A 23,314-nucleotide genomic window follows, 5' to 3' on the forward strand; every position below is an offset into this window, starting at 1 on the left:
CTTGCGGAGGAGTGAGGGAGTATAAAGGAGGAGCGACGACAGTGAGGGACGAGAGAGGACCAGGCCTGGATTTTGTGTTATGTTTTATTTTGTGTTCGCTGCAGTCGTCCGTGAGGGGCTGCAGCTTATTATTTTCATTTGGTGTTTGTTTGTATGTAGGCGGCAGTCGACCGTGAGGGGCTGTCGCCGCCATTTTATTTTGATTAAATGTTTTGATTGTCCGCCGGTTCCCGCCTCCTTCTTCCCGTACAAACAACCTTTACTACACAGACCAAACCGTAAAACGTTTGAAAGTAACCAATCAGACAAAACTTCCCCCATTGTATCAAAGGTGTGGACCATTTGGCCATCCATTCTTTTGTTCTTCTAACTCCAACTGGCCCCTCTGATGGCGTTAAGGGGGGAAGGGGTTGAGTCAATTTCAATATCTTGATCACGACGATGGCTGCTAACAGCAAAGCAGATGATTTTGTTCTATTTCAAATATCTTTGATTATTTTCCACCTTACAACATATGCGCCACTATCGATGTCCGTATTCAGACTGTGTACACCGTGCTGAGAGGCGAATCTGCTACAACTAAAGAAGAGTTGCAGACTTCCATTACGGACCTGGAGAAAACCGTGACCTCGCATGCTAACACTATTGAAGAGATAGAGAAGTCCGCCTCGCACCAGTCGGACGATGTCACTGTGCTTCAACATCAAGTCACCCGCCTCAGCTCCGAAGTGGAAAAACTAACGGAGAAATGCGAAGACCTAGAAGGGCGTTCGAGGAGACACAACATGCGGGTCATCGGAGTCCCTGAGGGGACCGAGGGACCCAGGCCGAGAGACTTTATCGCCGGGTTGTTGCAAGAGGTGCTATCCCTGGATGATAAGCCTCTCATTGATAGAGCCCACCGGACCCTCCGAAGACGGCCCGAACCTCATGAGCCACCTAGACCATTTGTACTAAGGCTACACTATTTCCATACGATCGAGGACATCCTACGCAAAGCTGCAGCGGCGAAACAGCTTTACCACGGTGGCAAAAGGATCCAAATCTTTCCGGACTACCCGCCTGCCGTGGCTAAAAAGAGGGCATTATTCAACCGCACCAGGGAGCTGCTATGGGGCAGACCCGGGGTCAGATACGGCCTCCTCTATCCTGCTAGACTCCTGATAACTCACAACGGCACACAGATCTCGTTTATAGATGCCAAAAAAGCGGAGGAATACGCCGAACGCCTCTCTACATCGGGCTCGACTGGAGTGGGACAGAAGGACACTTAAACTGATGCGGAGAATCAAGATATTCAGAATGGTGGTTATGTACTGTTGCTTATTAGTAAGCTTTTATGGCTAGCGTTAGCACAACACTAGCTGTCACCTATCCACGTGAGTTACACACTCGTGCACACACACAGCTAGTGCCTCACCATCTGACTGTAAAACCGCCATTCTCATCAGAATAATAACTGGAAAATGTTATGTCCTACATCATACAGTTCGGGGTTTGCACTGTTATTTTACACTCTTTTCCCCCCCTGATATTCTATCTAGAGCCCAGACAATTGTTCAGCTAGTTCTTTAAAGTGTGAAATGGCTCACTGTTACTGAAAGATATCGGGTTATTGCCTCCGTTGAAGTTGCAACTCAGTACATTTTTTGGTCATACATATTTAAATTTCATTCTCTTTTTTTGTTTTTGTTTTTCCCGTTACACAGATTATGCGAATCCCCACCCTGGGGAAAGTCTGATTACAGTTTTCCTTCTTAGCTATAGATATTGGATATATGGGTATATGTATGGGTGTGTGGACCTGTGTATATGTTTATATTTGTGTGTAGGAGTGTGCACGTGTGTGTGTGTGTGTGTGTGTATACTGTATATATTTTTTTTTACAGTCTATGGTGTATACCCATGGATACTATATTACTATGGCACTCAAACTATGTTGTTTTTTCTTTAACTTTCTTTAATTTTTTTTTAGTCTTCACTAAACTACCTAAAATCTTGTATAAGTTGCCAAGCTATGGGACCACAGTTAGGAGTTAGCATCAGGCCACCAGAAGGTGTGGGGAAGTAACTTAAGTTATTGGTTTGTTTGTACTTCCTTAAGAAGACTCGCGCCATATTCACTTCGAATTGGCTAGAGTAGTTTTGTTTTCTTTTGTTAATACGGGGACTGTGCTGACCTTGATAACTGTTATGGGGCGGATCGGGGTAGAGGGCAGGGGAGGGATAGGAAGACCATTCACTCAAATCCCACATATTCACATCTATACTGCTACAGATACTGTACTGATCACAGATTTAGCATGTATGATAGTTTAAACAATCGCAACAGAGGGATGAAAGGTCTCACATTTTCCAGCTGGAATGTACGTGGAGTAAATAACCCAGTCAAGAGAGGTAAAGTTCTGACCCACCTAAAATCACTGACCTCAGACATTATGTTCCTACAGGAAACTCACTTGAAGAGTTGCTCGCATAGCAGGTTAAAAGCAAATTGGATAGGGGAAGTCTACCACTCAAACTTTTCATCCAAAGCAAGAGGTGCAGCCATTCTACTGAGAAAAGGTGTGCCCTTTTTACAGAAAAAAAACATCCACTGACAAAGAGGGCCACTATATTATAGTGATTGGTGAAATTCACTAGCCTGGATGCCAGCCGAATTTAGCCCCGCCCACAAAATTTTTTGCTCGGGCAATTCGGTCTGGACTCGCTCCATAGAGGAGTAATTATGCCCGAACAGAAACTGTTCGGACCAATGAAATTGTCAGGGCGGGCTTTAGACGATGATGGACAGATGATCAACAGTAACGTAATCATCCACGTCATCGAAGGCTCTTGGGTTGAATTTGCTCTTATCCTAAACGGAGAACTTGTTCGTATATGCATTCACCTTCACTATTTCTCTCAGAAACGATGATCGTGTTAGTAAGTACTCTGTGTATCCTTAAATTATTTTATTACTGGCAAAGATTGTTTACACTCATATTTTTCTTGTAACGTTACTTAATCCAGCGTGCGTGCAGACAGGGTTGCCAAGTGTTTTTGCAATGTCGCGCACAATTGCTACTCAAAACTATAGCCCAAAACAATAACTTTCCGAGGGGTTCTCCGGAAAAAAATGGCATTTGGTTGGCAAAATATGTTATTTTGGCAAGGTTGCCTGCTAAAATTCGCATTCCTGGGTTTATATAATCACATAATTGGGGTCGCTTCAACCCGCGGACATGGAGAAAAACACGGACTTGGCAACACAGTGCAGTTGAGTTCTGTTGACGTTTGACAACTAACGTTACGCGTCGCTCCGTTGCTCTGATTGGTTGTGGGTCTATCCAATTGAGGTCTTTCCTGGCTCGGTTGAAACACGCCCCATAATCAAAGCTCAATGGAGCGGTACCAGACTCAAATTCTGACTAGAATTGAGTATGGCCACGCCAGGCTAGAAATTCACAACATTTCCCTCACTCTAGTACATATATATGCCCCCAACATAGATAACCCCATATTCTTTCAGAAGGTCTTTTCACTGATACCAGACATCTCACAAACACACTTGATAATTGGGGGCGATTTTAATACTGTCCTTGATACATATCTTGATAGGTCCTCCACGAAGAGACTCCCAAGAAACGCCTCTAGTGAATTTTTACATTACATTTACATTTAGTCATTTAGCAGACGCTTTTATCCAAAGCGACTTACAAATGAGCAGTCCAAGGGCAACAATATCAACAATATGCAAGTGCTGTAACAAGTCTCAGTTAATCTAGCACAGAACAGAATGTTTTTTTTATTTTTATTTTTTTTTATAAATAAATTAGACAGACAGACAATGAATAGAATGATAAGTGCTATTCTCGATCGATCAGGTGTTGCTGGAAAAGATGTGTCTTTAGACGTTTTTTGAAAATGGCTACAGACTCGGCCGCAGGAATTGAGATAGGCAGGTCATTCCACCAGGTGGGAACGGTCCAGGAAAAGGTCCGTGACAGCGATTTCATGCCTCTCTGGTATGGCACCACAAGGCGTCGTTCACTGGCAGAACGCAAGTTCCTGGAGGGTGTGTAAGTCTGAACGAGCGAGTTTAGGTATGTTGGTGCAGAGCTAGTGGATGTTTTGAAGGCGAGCACCAGTGCCTTAAATTTAATGCGAGCGGCTATTGGTAGCCAGTGCAGACTGATGAGGAGAGGCGTGGCGTGTGCTCTCTTAGGCTCACTAAAGACCAACCTCGCCGCTGCATTCTGGATCAGTTGCAAGGGTTTGATAGTGCATGCCGTAAGGCCCGCTAGAAGAGCATTGCAGTAGTCCAGTCTGGACAGAACAAGAGCTTGTATCAGTAGTTGTGTGGCATGATCTGATAGGAAGGGTCTAATCTTCCTAATGTTGAATAGTCCAAATCTGCAGGACCGGGTTGTTGCAGTAATGTGGTCAGTGAATTTTAGCTGATCATCAATCACAACCCCAAGGTTCCTGGCTGTCCTGGACGGAGTTATGGTTGATGATCCTAGCTGAATGGAGAGATTGTGATGCAGTGCTGGTTTGGCTGCGACCACAAGCAGTTCTGTCTTTGCAAGGTTGAGTTGCAGGTGATGTTCCTTCATCCAGGCTGAAATGTCTGTTAGGCAGGGAGCGATACGAACACCAACCGATGGATCATCAGGTTGAAATGAGAAGTAGAGTTGAGTGTCGTCGGCATAGCAGTGATAGGAAAAGCCATGTTTCTGAATGACCGATCCCAATGATGACATGTAGATGGAGAAGAGAAGTGGTCCAAGCACTGAGCCCTGGGGAACGCCAGAGGCTAGATGATGTGACTTAGGCTTGATGATTGTGAAACATGGCTTTTTAGACAATTTTTAAATTCAAACTTTTTTAAATTTGAATTTTTAAATTCAAAACAATTTTTCAAACTTAGACAATTTTTAAATACGTTCATTAATAACACAAATGTACTCGATATATGGAGAGCGATGAACCCTTCAGGTAGAGACTATTCATTTTATTCACCTGTACACAACTCCTACAGTAGGATAGACTACTTCCTGGTGGACACCAAACTCATACCGTCCACATTGAATGCTAAATACCACAGCATTGTGATTTCAGATCACAGCCCGCTCACCTTTTCGGTATGTTTAGACCATGTAGTTAAGCCACATGCCTCTTTGAAACTGAACTCTCATTTACTCACTGAAAATAAATTTTGCGAATATTTGAAAGACCATATTTCTTTATACTTTGAAGTAAACGACAACCCTGATACCTCTCCCTCCATCCTCTGGGAAGCATTCAAGGCTTACATAAGAGGCTGTATCATCTCGTTTGAAGCTTCTAGGCGAAAAGTAAATAAGACCAAATTAAAAGAGTTAGAAGATCAAATTAAATTACTTGACATAGAAAATGCACATTCCCCCTCTACTATACTGCACTCGAAAATAGCAACACTTAAGTATGAATATAACAAAATTATCTCTGCAAAACTAAGTAAAGCATTCCTATATACTAGGCAAAAATATTTTGAATTTGGTGACAAACCACACAAACTACAGCTAGACAACTCAGAAAAATGGAAAGCGACAGAACGATATGCAAGATAAAAGCCCATAATAATACAATACTTACAAAACCTAAAGATATCAATGACAGGTTTCTTGAATTTTATACGGATTTGTATACCTCAAAGACCACTTCAGACTCTATAACTATTAATGCATTCTTAGACAAATGTGAGCTTCCCAGACTGAGTGAGGAAGATTGTAATTCTTTAAATTCTGACCTCACAATTGCAGAGGTTCGGAGCGCCATTGCCTCCCTAAAGAGTAATAAGACACCTGGTCCTGATGGACTTCCAGGGGAATTATACAAAACATTCAGTGAAAATCTATCCCCTTACCTGTTGAAATTATATGAACATGCCCAGATACAGGGTAATTTACCCCCCACCTTAACTGAGGCTGTGATCACATTAATCCACAAAAAAGGGAAGGACTCACAGGAAGTAGGCGCTTATCGTCCTATCTCCCTCCTTAATGTCGATGGGAAATTATTTGCCAAGATACTGGCTAACAGGCTGAATCCTCTATTGGGAAAACTAGTTCATATGGACCAGACGGGTTTCATATCAAATAGGAGTGCTTTTTTAAATCTTAGACGTCTTTTCAATATTATATATACAAAGAGAGGTCCACCTACTGATCTTGTCATACTTGCACTTGACGCCAAGAAGGCATTTGACCAAATTGAGTGGTGTTACTTATTTGAAGTTCTTAATAGGTTCAATTTCGGGAAATAAGTTACTATCACTAATTAAACTAATTTACAAGAATCCCACGGCTCAAATCCTAACAAACCGGACAATTTCCTCCCCGTTTAGCTTACATAGAGGGACGAGACAGGGATGTCCACTATCCCCTTTAATTTTTGCACTGGCTATCGAACCTCTAGCCCAATGTATCAGACTGGAGCCCCAGATTTATGGATACTCGACTAAAGACACAAAGAATAAGATATCATTATACACGGATGACATCCTCCTATATATAACGCGGCCTCAAGTCACCATCCCAAATCTTCTTGACAAAATTAACCTGTTTGGGACCTTTTCGGGTTATCGGATCAATTGGACTAAAAGCGTTTTAATGCCGGTCCATATGAGTGACGTAGCACACCTAGATCACTTTCCATTTGCAGTCTCTCCAGAAAAATTTACCTATTTGGGGATAGAAGTGACAAAGCAGTACTCATCTTTATTCCAGGCAAACTTCCCCCTCTAATAGAGCGATTACAGACTAGAATATCATTCTGGGACACGCTTCCAATTTCTTTAATTGGGAGAATTAATGCTATAAAGATGATTTTCCTCCCGCAATTATTATACCTATTTCAAAACATCCCAATATTTCTAAAAAAATCCTTTTTTAAACACCTAGATTCTTTAATAGTTCCTTTTCTGTGGGGACACAAAGTTCACAGAATAGGTAAAAAACATCTCTGTAGACCAAAGCCAAATGGGGGATTGGCACTCCCTGACTTTTTGTTATATTACTGGGCCTCAGCGATTAAGGTGTTTACCTTTTGGTTGGACACATCAATACCAATGTCTGATTGGCTAATGCTGGAACGGGAAGACTGCCACCCGTATTCTATGGCCGCGGTCCTACTAGCTCCGGCCACAATTAATAAGTCCCTGTATAATAACAATCCCATCATACATAGCATGATCTGCACCTGGAAACAAATCAAGACCTCCATTAATTTTAAACCAATCTCTCTTCTGTTACCCATCACTAGAAATCCCACATTTGCCCCCTCCAGTCTGGATGGAGCCTTTTCTACATGGAGTGAGAGGGGTGTCCAATGTATTGGTGATTTATACGTGGGAGGCATCTTTGCCTCATTCACACAACTACAGAGGAAGTATGAACTGGGGAATAATAACTTCTTTCGTTACTTACAAATTAGGGACTACGTTCGGAAATACTTAAGAGAATTTGAAACTGAATCACAATCTAAAATAGATGACTGTCTGAAATTGTCTCCTAACGAAAGCAAACTGATATCCCGCATTTATAACAATCTCTTATTAATAAGCTCCCCATCGACTGAAAATTATAAACGTAAATGGGAAGAGGAACTTGGTGAATTTATCCCAGATGATTTATGGGAAGAAAGTCTTGAAAACATACATAATTGTTCCGATAACGCAAGACATTGTCTTATCCTATTTAAAATTATGCATAGCTTCATTACTCAAAGGAGAAACTACATAGCATATACCCAGAGGTGTCACCTATGTGTGATAAGTGCCACTCTTCTGTAGCAACACTTCTCCATTGTTTTGCTCTATGCCCGAGGGTACAAATATTCTGGATTGATATATGCAACATTATGTCTGAGGTCATAAAAACTTCAATCAAACCTGAACCCCAGTTCATCATTCTTGGAATATCGGAGACCTTCAGGAAACTAAGTGTGTCACAGCAGCGTTTTCTCTCTTATGGTTTCATAATAGCAAAGACAGGGCTCGACATTAAGCATGTTCACATGCTTGTCCTTCGGACAAGTAAATCTGTCATCCACTTGTCCGAGTAAAAAATGTGCTTGTCCGAGAAAAAAATAAAAATAAATTGTGTGTGTTGTAAATAAAATTTATTCTGAAGCAATATTCTCACCATGTTCAATCAGCTTTGACATATGCATATTTGTGATATTTTTACCTTTTATAAAGGGCATTTCCCCTAATCTTATTAAATATAGGCTATGATTCAGATTTCCTTTTATATTCTTAAATTGGATCAATCAATTAAATTAGAAGACGACACTGGCTGTTACCAGTCAAATGAAATAATTTACACTGAAAAATTACAACTGCATTAAATAATGTTATGAGATTGTTTTAAATATTTTTTGAATATACAAATAAGAAATGTTGGAACGATGAAACTAAACCCCCAGTAGGGGGCAGCAGGTGACCGTCTGAATGAGTGAGTCATTGAGTCGATTCGTTCAAACGCTGATTCATTCCAGAATGAGACGGTCGTTTACGAATAGTTCATTGAATCTTTGATTCTATCGATTCATTCAAAACGCTGAATCATTCACAACACGCTGTTGCTGTGACACTCGTTCTGCTGTGATCTTTTGGAACTATTTTCGCTGCTGAAATAGAACAGAAACACTCAATATTGCATCAAAATGTAAGTGACGTAATGTTAATAATTGTTTATGGAGCTGTCATTTGAAATCAGTGTCATTTTCAGTCGTGATGTTATTCAGGAAAACGTACTCGGTTACTTAACGTAACCTCGGTTCCCTGAGATAAGGGAAGGAGTACTGCGTCTTAAGACGCTGTATGGGGGTAGGTTCTCCTACTCTCGAATATACTGAAGTAATTGTAAAATCACGCAGTGCTACTGCCCAGTCAAAACAGTGTTGAGACATCTCGCACGCTATTGGCTGGCCAGTGGGAACTGCATGAACCAATGGCAGAACAGCGTAATCTGAGCGAACCAATGGGCACAAAGCCCGCGAAGCTGAGCGCAAGAGCCCGCGAAAGGGGCATATAAAATACGCTGTAACTGTCAAAAACGTCAGGTTAAATCGACTGAAGCGACGATCACCCGAGTCAGCGCCATAGCACGGCCGTCTACGCAGTACTCCTTCCCTTATCTCAGGGAACCGAGGTTACGTTAAGTAAGACGCAGTACGAACTGACCGTTCGAAAGGGAACGTACTCCCTTTCGAACGGTCAGTTCGTACTGCGTCTTAAGACGCTGTATGGGAACCTGTAAAATCCCGCCGTGTCTGCTCCCTGGTTCAGTCTGCCTGGCACATGCACTGCTTTTAGTGAATGTAATTTGCCTTTTGCCCATAGGAGGAGATGTCTGACCTGTTGGTTGAGCCATCTCGACCTGAGCCCGCCTTGGCGGTTTATGTAGGAGATCACAGTCGTGTTGTCCGTGCGGACTAGAACATGGTGACCTGAGAGACGTGGTAAAAAAGTCTTGAGGGCTAGCACTACTGCCAGCATTTCTAGGCAGTTTATGTGCAACCGTGACTCCGTGCTCGACCATGAGCCGAAGGCCGGTTTGCCCTCGTACAGAGCGCCCCAAACTGAGTTGGAGGTGTCCGTGGTGACCACCATCCGTCTGGAAACTGTTTCCGTACTGGAGTACTGGAGAAGCTTTTGCCATTAGGCCTAGCATTCTCTGAAATTTTTTAGGGGTGTGTTGGTTCCCATTTTGAATGAACATGCAAGCTGCTGTGTAGTCAGAGCGCGTTCGTCCAATAGCCACGCCCTCATTTGGGCTGAGTCTAAAATCGTTCCCAGGAAGGAGGTTCTCTGCCTGGGAAGCAATAAGCTCTTGGCTGTATTTATTCTGAGACCCAGGCATTCTAGATGGCTGAGTAGCATAGATTTGTGAGATTTTATTTCTTCCTCTGACTGGGCCAGTATGAGCCAGTCGTCGAGGTAGTTCAGAATGCGCATTCCCGCTTGTCTTAAGGGGGAGAGAGCTGCATCCATGCTCTTCGTGAAAGGACAGGCCAAATGGCAGGACTGTGTACTGATAAGCCTTCCCGTCGAACGCGAATCTCAAAAACGGTCTGTGACGTGGGATAATTTGGATATGAGAGTAAGCATCTTTCTGATCCAATGAGAAAAACCAGTCCATCGGGCAGATTTGCGCGATGATCTGTTTTAATGTCGGCATTCTGAAAGGCCTTTTGATGGAGCCTTGTTCAGGTGTCTGAGATCTAAGATGGGCCTGAGGCCGCCATCTTTTTTGGGAACAAGGAAGTAGCGGCTGTAAAAAACCCTGACTCGCTCTGAGCTGGAATTTTTTTTAACTCGCCTTTATGGCGGTAGAATGCAGGGGAGCACGCATTAAAGCAGACTCGTAGTTTACATTCATTGCATGAAAAACATTCAGAACAGTATTTTTCTCCCTGACCGGAACAAAAACGGGCCGTGGGGAGAGATGTGACACTGTGTGGACAGCACTTATGTGTAGCGGCACACACCTGTAGTGGGCGCGTGCTCTACATATAGAGCGCTCTCGGCGTGAGCAGTAGTCTGTGAGAACAGTGCTTATGTGCAAGGTGCATGTATTTTAGTAAGGTCGTTGTTAAAACACAGCGTTGATGTGCAGGCGAGCGTGTTTGACAACAGGCTAGTTGACTGCAATATTTACATCTCCAGTCGCCTGAACCGAGGGGATTGAGAGAATGTAAAGTAAGTCTGTAGTGGTAATCCGGCCACAGCAGGACTTTTGAGTGGTTCTATAGCGCTGAATTAACAGTGCTTATATGAAGGGGTACACCCTATGTAGGGGACACACTGCCTGCAGTCATAACAGAGGAAAGAACTCTTAATTGTTTATTAGGATCACCGTTAATACAGCATTCTGTGTACAGGCGTGCATGTTTTATAACAGGCTCGTTTACTGAGAGAAGTGGAGGAAGGCTTGGCTGCCATTCACTAAATTGAGACTCACTGAGAAACCTGTGAGAGCGGGGCTCGAACCGGCAACCCTGTGTGCGAAGTACACCGTAACAGCAGAGGGCGTGGCTATGACGTAAGTCGCGCTCTTTACGGTGTTTTCAGTGTGTGTGGCGTGCGTGTTTCATAACAGGCTCGTTTACTACACTGTTGAACCTCTCCAGTCGCCTGAATAGGGGACTGAGAGAAGTGGTGGAGGGCTTGGCCGCCATTCACTAAATTGAGACTCACTGAGAAACCTGTGAGAGCGGGGCTCGAACCGGCAACCCTGTGTGCGAAGTACACCATAACAGCAGAGGGCGTGGCTATGACGTAAGTCGCGCTCTTGACGGTGTTTTCAGTGTGTGTGGCGTGCGTGTTTCATAACAGGCTCGTTTACTACACTGTTGAACCTCTCCAGTCGCCTGAATAGGGGACTGAGAGAAGTGATAGAGTGAAAAGACGCAGGGCTTGGCCGCCATTCACGACGCCATTATGCGCTAGACAGCGAGGCAGCAATGACGTAAGTCGTGCTCTCTATAGTGAGCGCGCTGGGAGAGAGAGGGGCGCACGCGCTGCCGCTGTAGGAAGCGCGAGCTGCAGTGACAACAGCCTGTAACGTAAGGCGCGCTCTCAATATATCCAGCAGTCTGAGAGAAAGTAATGCAGGAAACTCCGGCATTAGTTTGCTCGTCCACTTTGGCATTCTCTGTCCGCGGCGCTTCTTAGCGCGGCCCGAATGAGAGAAGAGGAATAGCGAGACGTTGGTAATCGTGCGGATTCGTCTTCCTCATTGCCGCCGAATGAGACCAAGCCCTCGGCGTCGAGCGGAGGGAGCAGGTCCGATCGAGGGAAAGTCACAGGGGAAACGTCTCTCTGAGGTGAAGACGAGTCACGCGGGCACTGGGCCGACGTGAACTCGCTAGCCTCGGTATACTCAGCCCTCTGGCTCCACCGTTCTTTCCCGCCGAGGCTCGGGCGGAAAGGGGAACGGGAGAGCGCGAGGGCCGGGGTCGCGCTCTGAAAAGAGCGCTATCCGCGAACGGAGGGAGGAAATGGGCATACCCTCGCAGTGAGAGCAGCCGGACCCGGCGAGAGCAGCGTCCGCGTGGGCCTTGCCCAGACAGATCACGCACCCGTCGTGGTTGTCCTCCTAGTGCAGGTAAGTACTGCACACAAGTTGATATGTTTTTCTCAGTATTGTACAGAAATGATACACCGTAGTGTTTCACCAAAGAGCGCAGGGGAAAGGCGTGACAGCTCGCGGGATCGCTGGCGATTTGAGCGCGCTGAAAATACAGCAGGCCGCTGACTCTCGCAGGACGTCCGGGCTGGTTAGTTCGCTATTCCGCTGCAGGCTCGTCAATTCACGGTGAAGGTGGTGTAGTTCGCGTTTATCAGCGAGGACCGTAGATCGTCGCTGAAGGAGATTAATCTGACGTTTTTGACAGTTACAGCGTATTTTATATGCCCCTTTCGCGGGCTCTTGCGCTCAGCTTCGCGGGCTTTGTGCCCATTGGTTCGCTCAGATTACGCTGTTCTGCCATTGGTTCATGCAGTTCCCACTGGCCAGCCAATAGCGTGCGAGATGTCTCGACACTGGGCAGTAGCACTGCGTGATTTTACAATTACTTCAGTATATTCGAGAGTAGGAGAACCTACCCCCATACAGCGTCTTAAGACGCAGTACGAACTGACCGTTCGAAAGGGAACAGCACTCTCTAATGTGACATTGCAACTGTATCATGTTATAAATATAAATAAACTCCACATTTTTACGGCAGTGTGTTTGAGTTTCTCTGTGTGAGCGGTGCACATTTGTTTCGATTTCTCCTCGAGAGGCAGCGCGAGCGTCAACAGTGCAACGTTAGTTACCGTGAGTTATACATTATTATCACCACTGTCAATCACCACTTACAGTAATGAATGCAGAATCATTCTTAGTTATTTTTGTTAATGACGTTTTATCAGGCTACTTGTCCGTCGGGCAAGTAAAATTATCTTTTACTTGCCCCTTCACAAAATCCACTGGTCCCGGACGCGATATTTTTTTTCCCAGGATGGTAGGGGAAGGTACTAGAGGTGGGCAGATCGATACTAATATCGATAATATCGATACCAACGTTGGTATCGGTATTGATCGATACCAACGTGAAAATATCGATACTTAAGTTTCAGTTTCTCTCGTTTTGCGACCTGGCCGTGTTTGTCAAAATGCTGCTGCTGTCACAGAGCAGAGGAAGCTCTCAAGAGTGCTGCTCGTGCTCGACACTGCTCTCCTCCCCCTCTCCTGTGTTGTACCGTCACGTGACTCACCACTAGCGCTACCACCAGCAGCCAGGCGCGCGCGCCGCTCAGCCGCGCATTTCTAACAGCAGTCAGTCAGAGGCGGAGAATGGCAGCAGAGAGAAAGAGGAGCGTTGTATGTAAAACTTTGTGACTTTGTTTATTTAAGAAAAAAATCCTGAAAAGAAGTGCACTAAAGAGGAGAAACATTTTTTGTTAACATGCTACTTGAAAAGAGATTTTGTTTTTACATTTTTTATATTTGTGAAGTAATCATTTTGTAACTTTGTTTATTTAAATAAAACAGAAGTAACCAAAAGTTGTTTCTGAACAAAAGCTTTTGTAGTACTGATTAATAACCCAAAATGCAAATCACAAAAACAAATTAAAAGTCATGAAAATTCATTTAGATTTAGGTTGAAGACGCATCCACCTTAATTATTAAAAAGTATCGATATTGGTATCGGTATCGGCGATACTGGCCCTGTATTTACTTGGTATCGGATCGATACCAAATCTAGCGGTATCGCACACCTCTAGAAGGTACCGCCTTTTTCGTCTATGATTGGCTAGAAGGGCTCTCCTCCGATTGGTTATATATCTCACGTTCATGGCAGGCTGTCAGCTAGTCTGTTTTGATCGTCGTTAAACGAAGTCAATCCAACATAGCCTACTAAGAAAAGCGCTATATGTGCGTGTCTTCAGATTTATATTTCAAGTTCACAATTGCATAGCCTGTTTAGATTAGTCTTAGCTGTTTCCTAACCCTAACCTGCGCCCAAACCATTTATTACTGGAGCTGTTCTCCCTGTCCGTTGATTTATTCCTAATCCTAACCTCAAAATGATCCGGTATGATGTTCTCCAAGTTCTCCTTTGCACAAATATGACACCAGCGACACTTAACTTTCATGGCTACACACACACACACATGGGCGTCGGAACCATTGTATGTGTGTGGGACAAGACCCACCCACTTTTTACGATCAATGATATTGGACCCACTCACTTTTATCGTCTCTAACATTCAGCACATGTCTGTTTACCTACCCCTAATCGATAAACACTTATTATTAAACACATATTAGACGCTTTATTTCCACTTTTCTAATATTTTCTTAATTTGTATTGAAAATAAATGCCTTTCCGATTTAATATGTGATGGGAAAACGGAGAAGATTTATTTCGGCGAAAGCCGGACTCGAACCGCGGGTCGATTTGTGTCAAAACTAGATGCCGTGCGTCTTACCCCTACACTACTAGGATTCAACATACCTCCCTCAAATGGAGAACAGCAACTTGCTATTGTCAAAATGGTGATTGCTGATAATGAAATAAAACTGAAGGGAATTCTGTAAAGCTACCCTGAGATGGGTCATTCATTTTTTGTATTGAATTTCTGCTGCAAAAGAAACAAAATGCATGCATTTACTAAACCCAACAAAACAAAAATGTGGAGAGTCTTCAAACGACACACAATCTATGATCAATAAAATACACTGTCTATATAAGGGCAGACCTGACACATAAAATAATGCAGTTTCTGTAATTCCATCTAGTGTTAGTGTTTTTATAACATTGCGCTATGATTGACTAAATGTTCCAGTTGGAAGAGAACATGTGTTAGTGTTTTGGTAGACATAGTGTATTGTGTTAGTGTATTATTTTATTTAGAAAATTAGTGTTAGAGTTTAGTTTACAATGTGTGATTTTGAACATGAAATTAACCGTTTTGCCAATTGTGTGTTGTAGGTGTGTTGGTGCGTTAAGAGTTTAGGAAATTTGTTAAAAGTGTTGAAAAAATTGTCATAGCGATTGTAAAAAGACTGTAATTAACAAAAGTCTACCTTTTTTTTTAGTAATCCATTCATAGAATAGTTTTATTATTCATTTCTACAAACCACATTATCTGTATTGCTTAAAATAAAGAAAAATTATACTGTGAAATAAAGAAAACTGCATTTTAAAATATTTAAAGTGACAATTTTTTTTATTTACAATGACTTCTAGTGTGCAAGATTGTTTAACAAAACATGTAAGGCTATATTTTCAATGTTAGATAAGAACTGATGTACCTGTTTTCTCTAGGCTGCTCTTTCCATACTGCAGATACTTCTTCAACCACTCAATGCACTCAGTGTCGAAGTACTGTTTTTCATAGTTAAGATCAGCTTTGTCATTGTTCCACTTCTGTATGGTCTGGAATCCTTGCTGGACTGGGGAAATCCATCTAAACTCCTTAAAATCCAGATACATAAAGTCCTCTCCATCATAACCTTCCTGGCGTAACGCATTTGTTGCTCCAGTCTTATCATCCCAATTACAGCCGTACATTCGCTGGAATGTGTGCACACCTGAGGAAAGACACAATTTGAATGTATTTGTATGAATAATCAATCCATAAATTCAGAATAAAATCATCAGTCAGTCAGAAAGTCTCAAAATGACTCAAAATGATTCTGACTCAACATATTTTTGGTAATTTGGCCTCTATTCAATAATATATATTATATATATATATATATATATATATATATATATATATATATATATATATATATATATATATATATTATTTTAGCTGAATTGTGAGTTATCAAAAATGATAAACAAACAACATGTCTATATATTGTGACCCCACAAAACATACTACGCAGCAAGTATTCAATCTGGCAATAAATTGCCAATAATCTGGCAGATTCTTTTTGTTTACAGTCAGAGTCAAATAATTGCCATAATCCAGCTTCTGCTAGTAATACACAAAAGGCACAAAGAAATAACTTGCAACCACATTAACCTAAATTGAGTAATTGTAAGTAATTATGTTAAGAGTTATAATAAGAGTTATTATGAGTAATATTATGTTTATAAAAAGTTAGAGTACTAGAAAAATATTCATGCTAATCTTGAGTAGTATTCAGTACTCCCCTTTATTCATTGATTTATTTGTTTGATAATTATTGCATTTTTTTTCCTGGAATTTGTAGTATTATACAGTAGTGCTCACCTCCAGTCTGATTAAAGCGATCTTTGGCAACATTGATGTTGTTCATTAAGGCTTGTTCAGCCCCAATTGAGACCTGAGTCTGCTGCTCCCAGTAGTCTTCTTCCATAGATTTAGCCATCCACTCTTGCCTCGGAGTCATTCTGCGAATGTTACTGTCATAATATGTGAAAGGCTGTCCATCTACAATTCCTACTGACACAAACTGTGGAACATTTTGTAAACCAGATGTTGCCGTGTAGAAGTATTGCAGGGAATGTGTTCCTGAAAGAAAAGAAAGAAACAGAATAAAATCAATGCCTTAATAATGAAAACAATAACTGATTCCTTCACCCCGTCATTGAAAGATATTTTGGTAGAGCCATTTTTGCATTTTTTTCTGTAAACTCCCTGAAGGGCCTTTCTAATCTACAGTACTATAATAATTAACTGTTAATCCTGCACTGTCCTCTAGTGTCAACAGCAAAACGATACTCTGGACTAACATTATAATAATTTCTCAGATCACACATATATATGTACACATATATTTTTTTGTCCGTCTATTGAAAGTCTAGACTCTAGGCAATTAAAAATTCTTCTAAAGAGATCACTTTATATGATAAAGCTTTTAAGATTTTTCTCATATATAAACGTTGATCAATTACCATTACAATTATATCACAAATATTTGCTAACTAATTGTGTTGCAATAGCTTACATACAGCACAAGGAAGAAGATGAGTAAACAGTAATAAAATAAGAACAAATAAACAAATTACAAACAATAGCACAAATAAATACAATAGAATAAAGATGCAAATGAAATAGACTGCTTTATTTTTTTCAGGTAGGTCTAACAGTATTCAGGTAAGAAACTGAATATAAAGAAAACCAAAGTAATCAAATTTAAAATAACATTGGATAATCTTCATGGAAAAAAATGAAATACAGATTAATCCATTAAAGTTACACAAGTTAATGAGTCAAGAACAGTAAGTGATCGTTTGTCTTTTTGTAGTTTGAATAATAAATAACTGCTGTCCCTTTAAAGGGGTCATAGAATGGTACATGCACTTTTACAAGTTGATTATACGGAAATGTGTGTTGGCAGTGCCTGTACACAACCATCCTATAATGATAAAAATACATCCAGTGTTTTTTTTTAATATCCTTATATATTTTCCCCTGTCTCAAATCGAGCCGTCTGATCGTGTGACGTTACACGGTGTACGCCCCCCCTACGATTGTTGATTGACAGCAGCGTTTCAACACAGACCCGCCCTGAGCGAACTGTCCTCAGTCCGCCATTGTTGATACTCTGGAGCAGAATGGCGTCTAAGCGATTGTGGTGTTGTGTTTTATTAACCTTTATATTAATCTTTGCAAATCGCTTGCACGCTTCACGATGAATGAGGCTAAAGTTTACAGGGTAAGTTACATTACAGCATGCTTTCTGTGTATGACGTTCTCAATATAATTCATAATCCCACGTTTATAATGAACAACGCGTTATGTTTGTTATTACAAACTGTGTACTCGGGTGATAAAGTTAACGTGGTAACACTACACTAAGCTTACTTTTGTACATGGTTTATAACGGTGTCTGTTACTGATTAAGAAGTAATGTAAAAAAAAAAATCTTATAACATAACATCAATCTGTCAATGAACTAACGTATACATCAGTAAACACATAGCAACTACTCTACTCTGCCAGTACAAAGATAGATCAAAGTGACATGACGTTAACCAACCATTCAGAAACGTCGAACGTCAGAAACTGTTCGAACTTCGATGGGTTCGTCATCTGTTCCTGGTCCGACTCCGGTTCAAAATGATAAGGTTGCTCAGATGTGTCCTCAGAGACTCCCGTTGCCATTATTTCTCGAAAATATACCCTCAAATGTTGTCAAGGCAACACTCCACGTGTGTTGTGGTGTTGTGTCGGGTCGAACCGAACGCCCCACAGAGCAGAGGGGGCGGGGTGAGCAAAGCTCATTATCATTTAAAGTCACATACACTGAAATGACTTGCTGAAAACTGAGTTGGTTTTGACCAGGTAAAATGAGTGTTTTCTTACAATACTAATGAGAATTTTTAATTAAAGTATATTACAAACTTTTCATTTAGACACTAAAGAATCATATTAACTTGTACAAAAATGTCATTCTATGACCCCTTTAAGACCTGACGCACGCATGGATCCCAAACACTGTTCCTGTTACACATTCTTCCTGAACTGGTTACGTCTGTGTTTACATTAATACTCACCAAGATGGGCATTGAGACATTTTTTGAGTGTATTTGACCAGTAATAAGCTGGAAAAAGGAGCTCAGATTTGCACGTGTATGTCAGAGGCGGCTTTATTACGGTAGGCCTATGTGTGTGTGTGCTTCAGATGCGAGCGCAAAATCTGCGGGAATTAGTAGAATTAACGTTATGTGCAATCCCGCGCAAGACCGGTCACACCAATACTAACGCGCTGTCATGAAGAAAAATCCAGCAGAAAACAAGTTCGGCGTGTTCACAGGGTTAAACGGACTGAATGAGAGGAGGCGGGTGCGTGTCAACTCGCTGTCGGTCGGAGAGGAGAGGAGAGCACAGAAATATCGATATTTTTGACAACACTACGCTACACACAATTCGCTGCCTAAAACACAAAAATCAAACAGGAAGTGACTTGCTTTCCTTTTCCAAACATAACCAATCAAAATGCTACACTTATTCACCAGGGGCACGTTCAAAGCTCAAACCGGTGCGCAACGTTTTGCTACGGTTTCCGGTTGAACGTCAAGTTTCCTGGAAACGGTGTGCAACGGTGTGCAACGGGTTTGAGATGCGTTTTTTCTCGTTTGGTGGGTGTGTCAAATATGTCAGCCCAATCAGCAGCAACATGTATATAAACCACGCGGTATTAAAGAGACAGCTCACACAATGGGTCCAAGTAAAGATGTTTACAAATGTGTCCACTGCAGCTCGGTATACACAACAATTGAAGATATTAGAAGACATGATTGTCGTAAGAGTTTTATATATATACATCATCAACATGATGATTTATTTATTTATATATTTAGCTTCATTGCAAGGCAAGTTTATTTATATACCAAATTTCCTATATGGTAATTGCTTGACATAAAGTGAGAAAGAAAATACAAGCTATTAAAAAATTAAGAACTAGAAATAAAATGATTTAAGTTAGAATTGATTACCAGGAGATAAAAAAGGTTCATTAAATGGGATTGGGGTGTTGTCTTTTATTCTGGACGGCAAGGGCAGTGATTCAGGGGCGGGGCCAGAGGGGGGCCTGGGGTGGCACGGGCCACCCCCAAAATGTAATTGGCCACCCCAAGTGCCCCCCCACCCAATTGGCCACCCCAAGTGCCCCCCCACCCATCAAAGTCGGAAGGTAATATGTTGTTGGACTTGTCAGTATTAATTCTTTACAAGTAGTTCCAGCGGTTTTCTTGAACTTTCTGGTTGTGGAGCGCCTCTGCACTGGAGAGGAACTGTGACGTGTTGTTATCGGAGTAAATAATGGGCGCAAACGGACGGCGAAGTGCGGTGGTTGGTTTCTCTACTTTAAAGCTTATAAAAAAACATTTGAGCACAAAAATAAACTAAAACTAAGCCAATTCAGGAGCTAGAAGACGCGAATGAGAAGTTGTGCGCGCTGTGAGAAGAGAGTGTGTGTGTGTGTGTGTGTGTGTGTGTGTGTGTGTGTGTGTGTGTGTGTGTGTGTGTGTGTGTGTGTGTGTGTGTGTGTGTGTGTGTGTGTGTGTGTGTGTGTTCGTCCGAAGCGCACAAACCTGCGTCTCAGATAGCGAGCAAAGATTGAGTTCTCTTTCGAGTCTTGCGCTTAAACTGACAAATTCACACAAAAATTGTCAACATGATCGTCTTGAGTATTCTAGCAAACTAATATTCCTGCTGTCTGTGTTTTTAATGTTAATCAAACTACAAAAGACAAGGAAATCACTCACTGCTTTAGCTTTTATAACTTTAATAACAGTCTTTAATTTATACAGTCAAATATGCAATGCAATTTTACATTTGATATTCCATTTCTGAGAACTACTGTTAGACCTACCAGAAAAACCGGAAAAGCACAGTTTATTTTATAAGTATCTTTGCTCTGATTGTATTTATTTGTGCTTTTGCATAGTTAGATTATTTGTTTTTATTTTTATTTGACAGAAGTTCTTTTTTCCCTGAATATAGCACATACAGACTGAACCATGAGTAATTTGAACAGTTAGACCCTATAGCCTAAATATTCACATAATAAATATGTATTACAGGCCCCCACTAATTATCCTAGAAATAAGTTAATTCATCGAAGGTAACGTCTCGGTTACGTATGTAACCCTCGTTCCCTGAAGGAGGGAACGGAGACGTACGTCGGAACTGACCGACGAATTGGGATCTGTTTTCAGAGACCGACCTACTTCGAGTAATTAAAAACGAGCCAATAAACATTGGCATGCGATCACGCATTCCACGCACCGCCCCGCGTTGCGGGTATAAATAAGGAAGTGGAAGTGCCGCATACCGTTTTCAACTGAGGAGCCGAGATAAGTGGCTCGGGCCTTCAGCTGAAGCACAGCCCCTGGCGACGGGACGTACGTCTCCGTTCCCTCCTTCAGGGAACGAGGGTTACATACGTAACCGAGACGTTCCCTTTCAGTCGGTCACGTTCGACGTACGTCGGAACTGACCGACGAATTGGGATCCCTACCAACACGCCAGGAGGCTGGCCCTTCCAGCGTCCTGCCTGAGCTCGCTGGACCACTCCTATGTTAGAGTGGGAGTCAGGGCTCCGGGCAGGGAAGGACAGTCACTGCTGTTCCTGCAAGACCCACTCAGCGTGACTATTGGATAACGCTGGGAAAGCGTGCCCGTCTCGGGAGATGGAACGCTGCGGACCACATCCTTCAATGGAAGGAGAGGTGGAATACACATAAGGACTAACCTAGCAGGGTAGTGCAACAAATGGCAGTCTCTGGAGTGGACCCAACCTGGTTCCAGGGGGGGGAGAACACAGCCAGAGACGACAGAGGAAGCGCTGTCGAGGGAAAGACACGGGGCTAACCGAGCAGGGTAGCAGATACCGTGGAGAATACACATATGGGGTAGCCGTGAGGGGACCGCAACATATGGAACCCAGCCTACACACACGTTCCACAAGCATACGGGTGCAGGCCTGGCGCCAGACGGCCGCAACGTCTGGCACCGCAGGGGTGACGGAGGAACTCACAGGGTTAGCCGAACTTCGGGGAACACGACTGGAGCAAAAATAGACGCACGTATCCGGCCCAGAGGGCGGGAGTGGCGTATGCAAGCCGACACTAGAACGGGCACTTAGCGCTGCTGGCCACTGGGGGCGAGAATGCGGGAAGATACCGGCTCTACACGGAGGCTATAAAATCTAGCGAACGTGTTAGGTGTCGCCCAGCCCGCAGCTCTACATATATCTGTCAGCGAGGCGCCTTGAGCCAACGCCCAGGAAGAAGCAACACTCCTGGTTGAGTGTGCTCGCAACCCGAACGGGCAAGGTACGTCTTGGGACTGGTAGGCCAAGACAATGGCATCCACTATCCAGTGGGCCAACCTCTGCTTGGAGACAGCCTTTCCCTTCTGCTGGCCTCCGTAACAGATGAAGAGCTGCTGTGAGGATCTGAAGCTCTGAGTCCGGTCAACGTAAGCGCGAAGAGCGCGGACGGGACACAACAAAGCTAGGGCTGGGTCTGCCTCCTCCGAAGGCAGCGCTTGCAGGTTCACCACCTGGTCCCGAAAGGGAGTGGTAGGAACCTTGGGCACGTATCCAGGCCGGGGTCTCAGGACAACGTGAGAGTTGGCCGGCCCGAATTCTAGGCACGATTCGTCGACCGAGAGTGCATGCAGGTCCCCTACCCTCTTGATTGAGGCCAATGCAATCAGGAGAACTGTCTTCATGGACAGGATTTTTATCTCAACAGACTGCAAAGGCTCAAATGGGGGGCCCTGAAGTGCTCTGAGCACCAGGGCTAAGTCCCAAGAGGGTATCGAGGTAGAACGAGGAGGATTTAGTCTCCTCGCACCTCTGAGGAACCTGACGATTAAGTCGTGCTTACCTAAGGATTTACCGTCTACTGCATCATGATACGCCGCTATTGCTGCGACGTACACTTTGAGGGTGGAGGGAGACAGCCTTCGATCCAACCCATCCTGCAGGAAGGAAAGCACAACGTTAATCGAACACTTTCGGGGGTCTTCCCGGCGGGAAGAGCACCACTCGACGAACAGGTTCCACTTCAGAGAGTAGAGGCGCCTCGTAGAGGGGGCTCTAGCTGAAGCGATGGTGTCTACCACTGCTTGTGGTAGGCCACCTAGAACCTCCGCGTCCCGTCCAGGGACCAGACATGGAGATTCCAGAGGTCTGGACGCGGGTGCCATAGAGTGCCCTGCCCCTGAGAAAGCAGGTCCTTCCTCAGGGGGATCGGCCAGGGAGGGGCTGTCGCGAGGAGTGTGAGTTCTGGGAACCAGGTCCGGTTGGGCCAGTAGGGCGCAACTAACAAGACCTGCTCCTCGTCCTCCCTGACCTTGCACAGTGTCTGTGCGAGAAGGCTCACTGGGGGGAACGCATACTTGCGTAGGTCCCGGGGCCAGCTGTGCGCCAGTGCATCTATGCCTAAGGTACCTCCGGTCAGGGAGTAGTACCACTGGCAATGGGTCGAGTCCGGAGAAGCGAAAAGGTCTACCTGTGCAACTCCGAAGTGGTCCCATATCAGCTGGACGCTCCGGGGGTGGAGTCGCCATTCGCCCGGAGGTGTCGACTGGCGAGAGAGCTCGTCGGCTGTCTGGTTCAGCGCACCTGGGATGTGAATGGCACGAAGTGACCTCACAAACTTCTGACTCCACAGGAGGAGATGGCGGGCGAGCCGGAGCATGCAACGGGAGCGTAGACCACCCTGACGGTTGATGTACGCAACGGCCGCAGTGCTGTCCGAACGGACCAGTACGTGCTTGTCCCGAAGCGGTTTCTTGAACCGGGCCAGGGCAAGACGTACCGCCAGTAACTCTAGGCAA

General features: G+C 43.6%; 1 protein-coding gene across 1 annotated transcript in view; it reads right to left on the reverse strand.

Moving 5' to 3' along the window:
- LOC307133384 (major histocompatibility complex class I-related gene protein-like) overlaps nucleotides 1–23,314 on the reverse strand; it is an 86,973-nt gene that overhangs the window by 39,652 nt on the left and 24,007 nt on the right. Inside the window, exons 2-3 of the mRNA XM_079828451.1 lie at nucleotides 16,268–16,528; nucleotides 15,336–15,614 (exon numbers count right to left, since the gene is read on the reverse strand). Of these exons, the coding sequence (XP_079684577.1) occupies nucleotides 15,336–15,614; nucleotides 16,268–16,528 (540 nt within the window). The remainder of the gene's footprint in view (nucleotides 1–15,335; nucleotides 15,615–16,267; nucleotides 16,529–23,314) is intronic.

Source organism: Gobio gobio (assembly GCF_949357685.1).
Source record: "Gobio gobio genome assembly, chromosome: 11".
In the NCBI taxonomy this organism is placed as follows: domain Eukaryota; kingdom Metazoa; phylum Chordata; class Actinopteri; order Cypriniformes; family Gobionidae; genus Gobio; species Gobio gobio.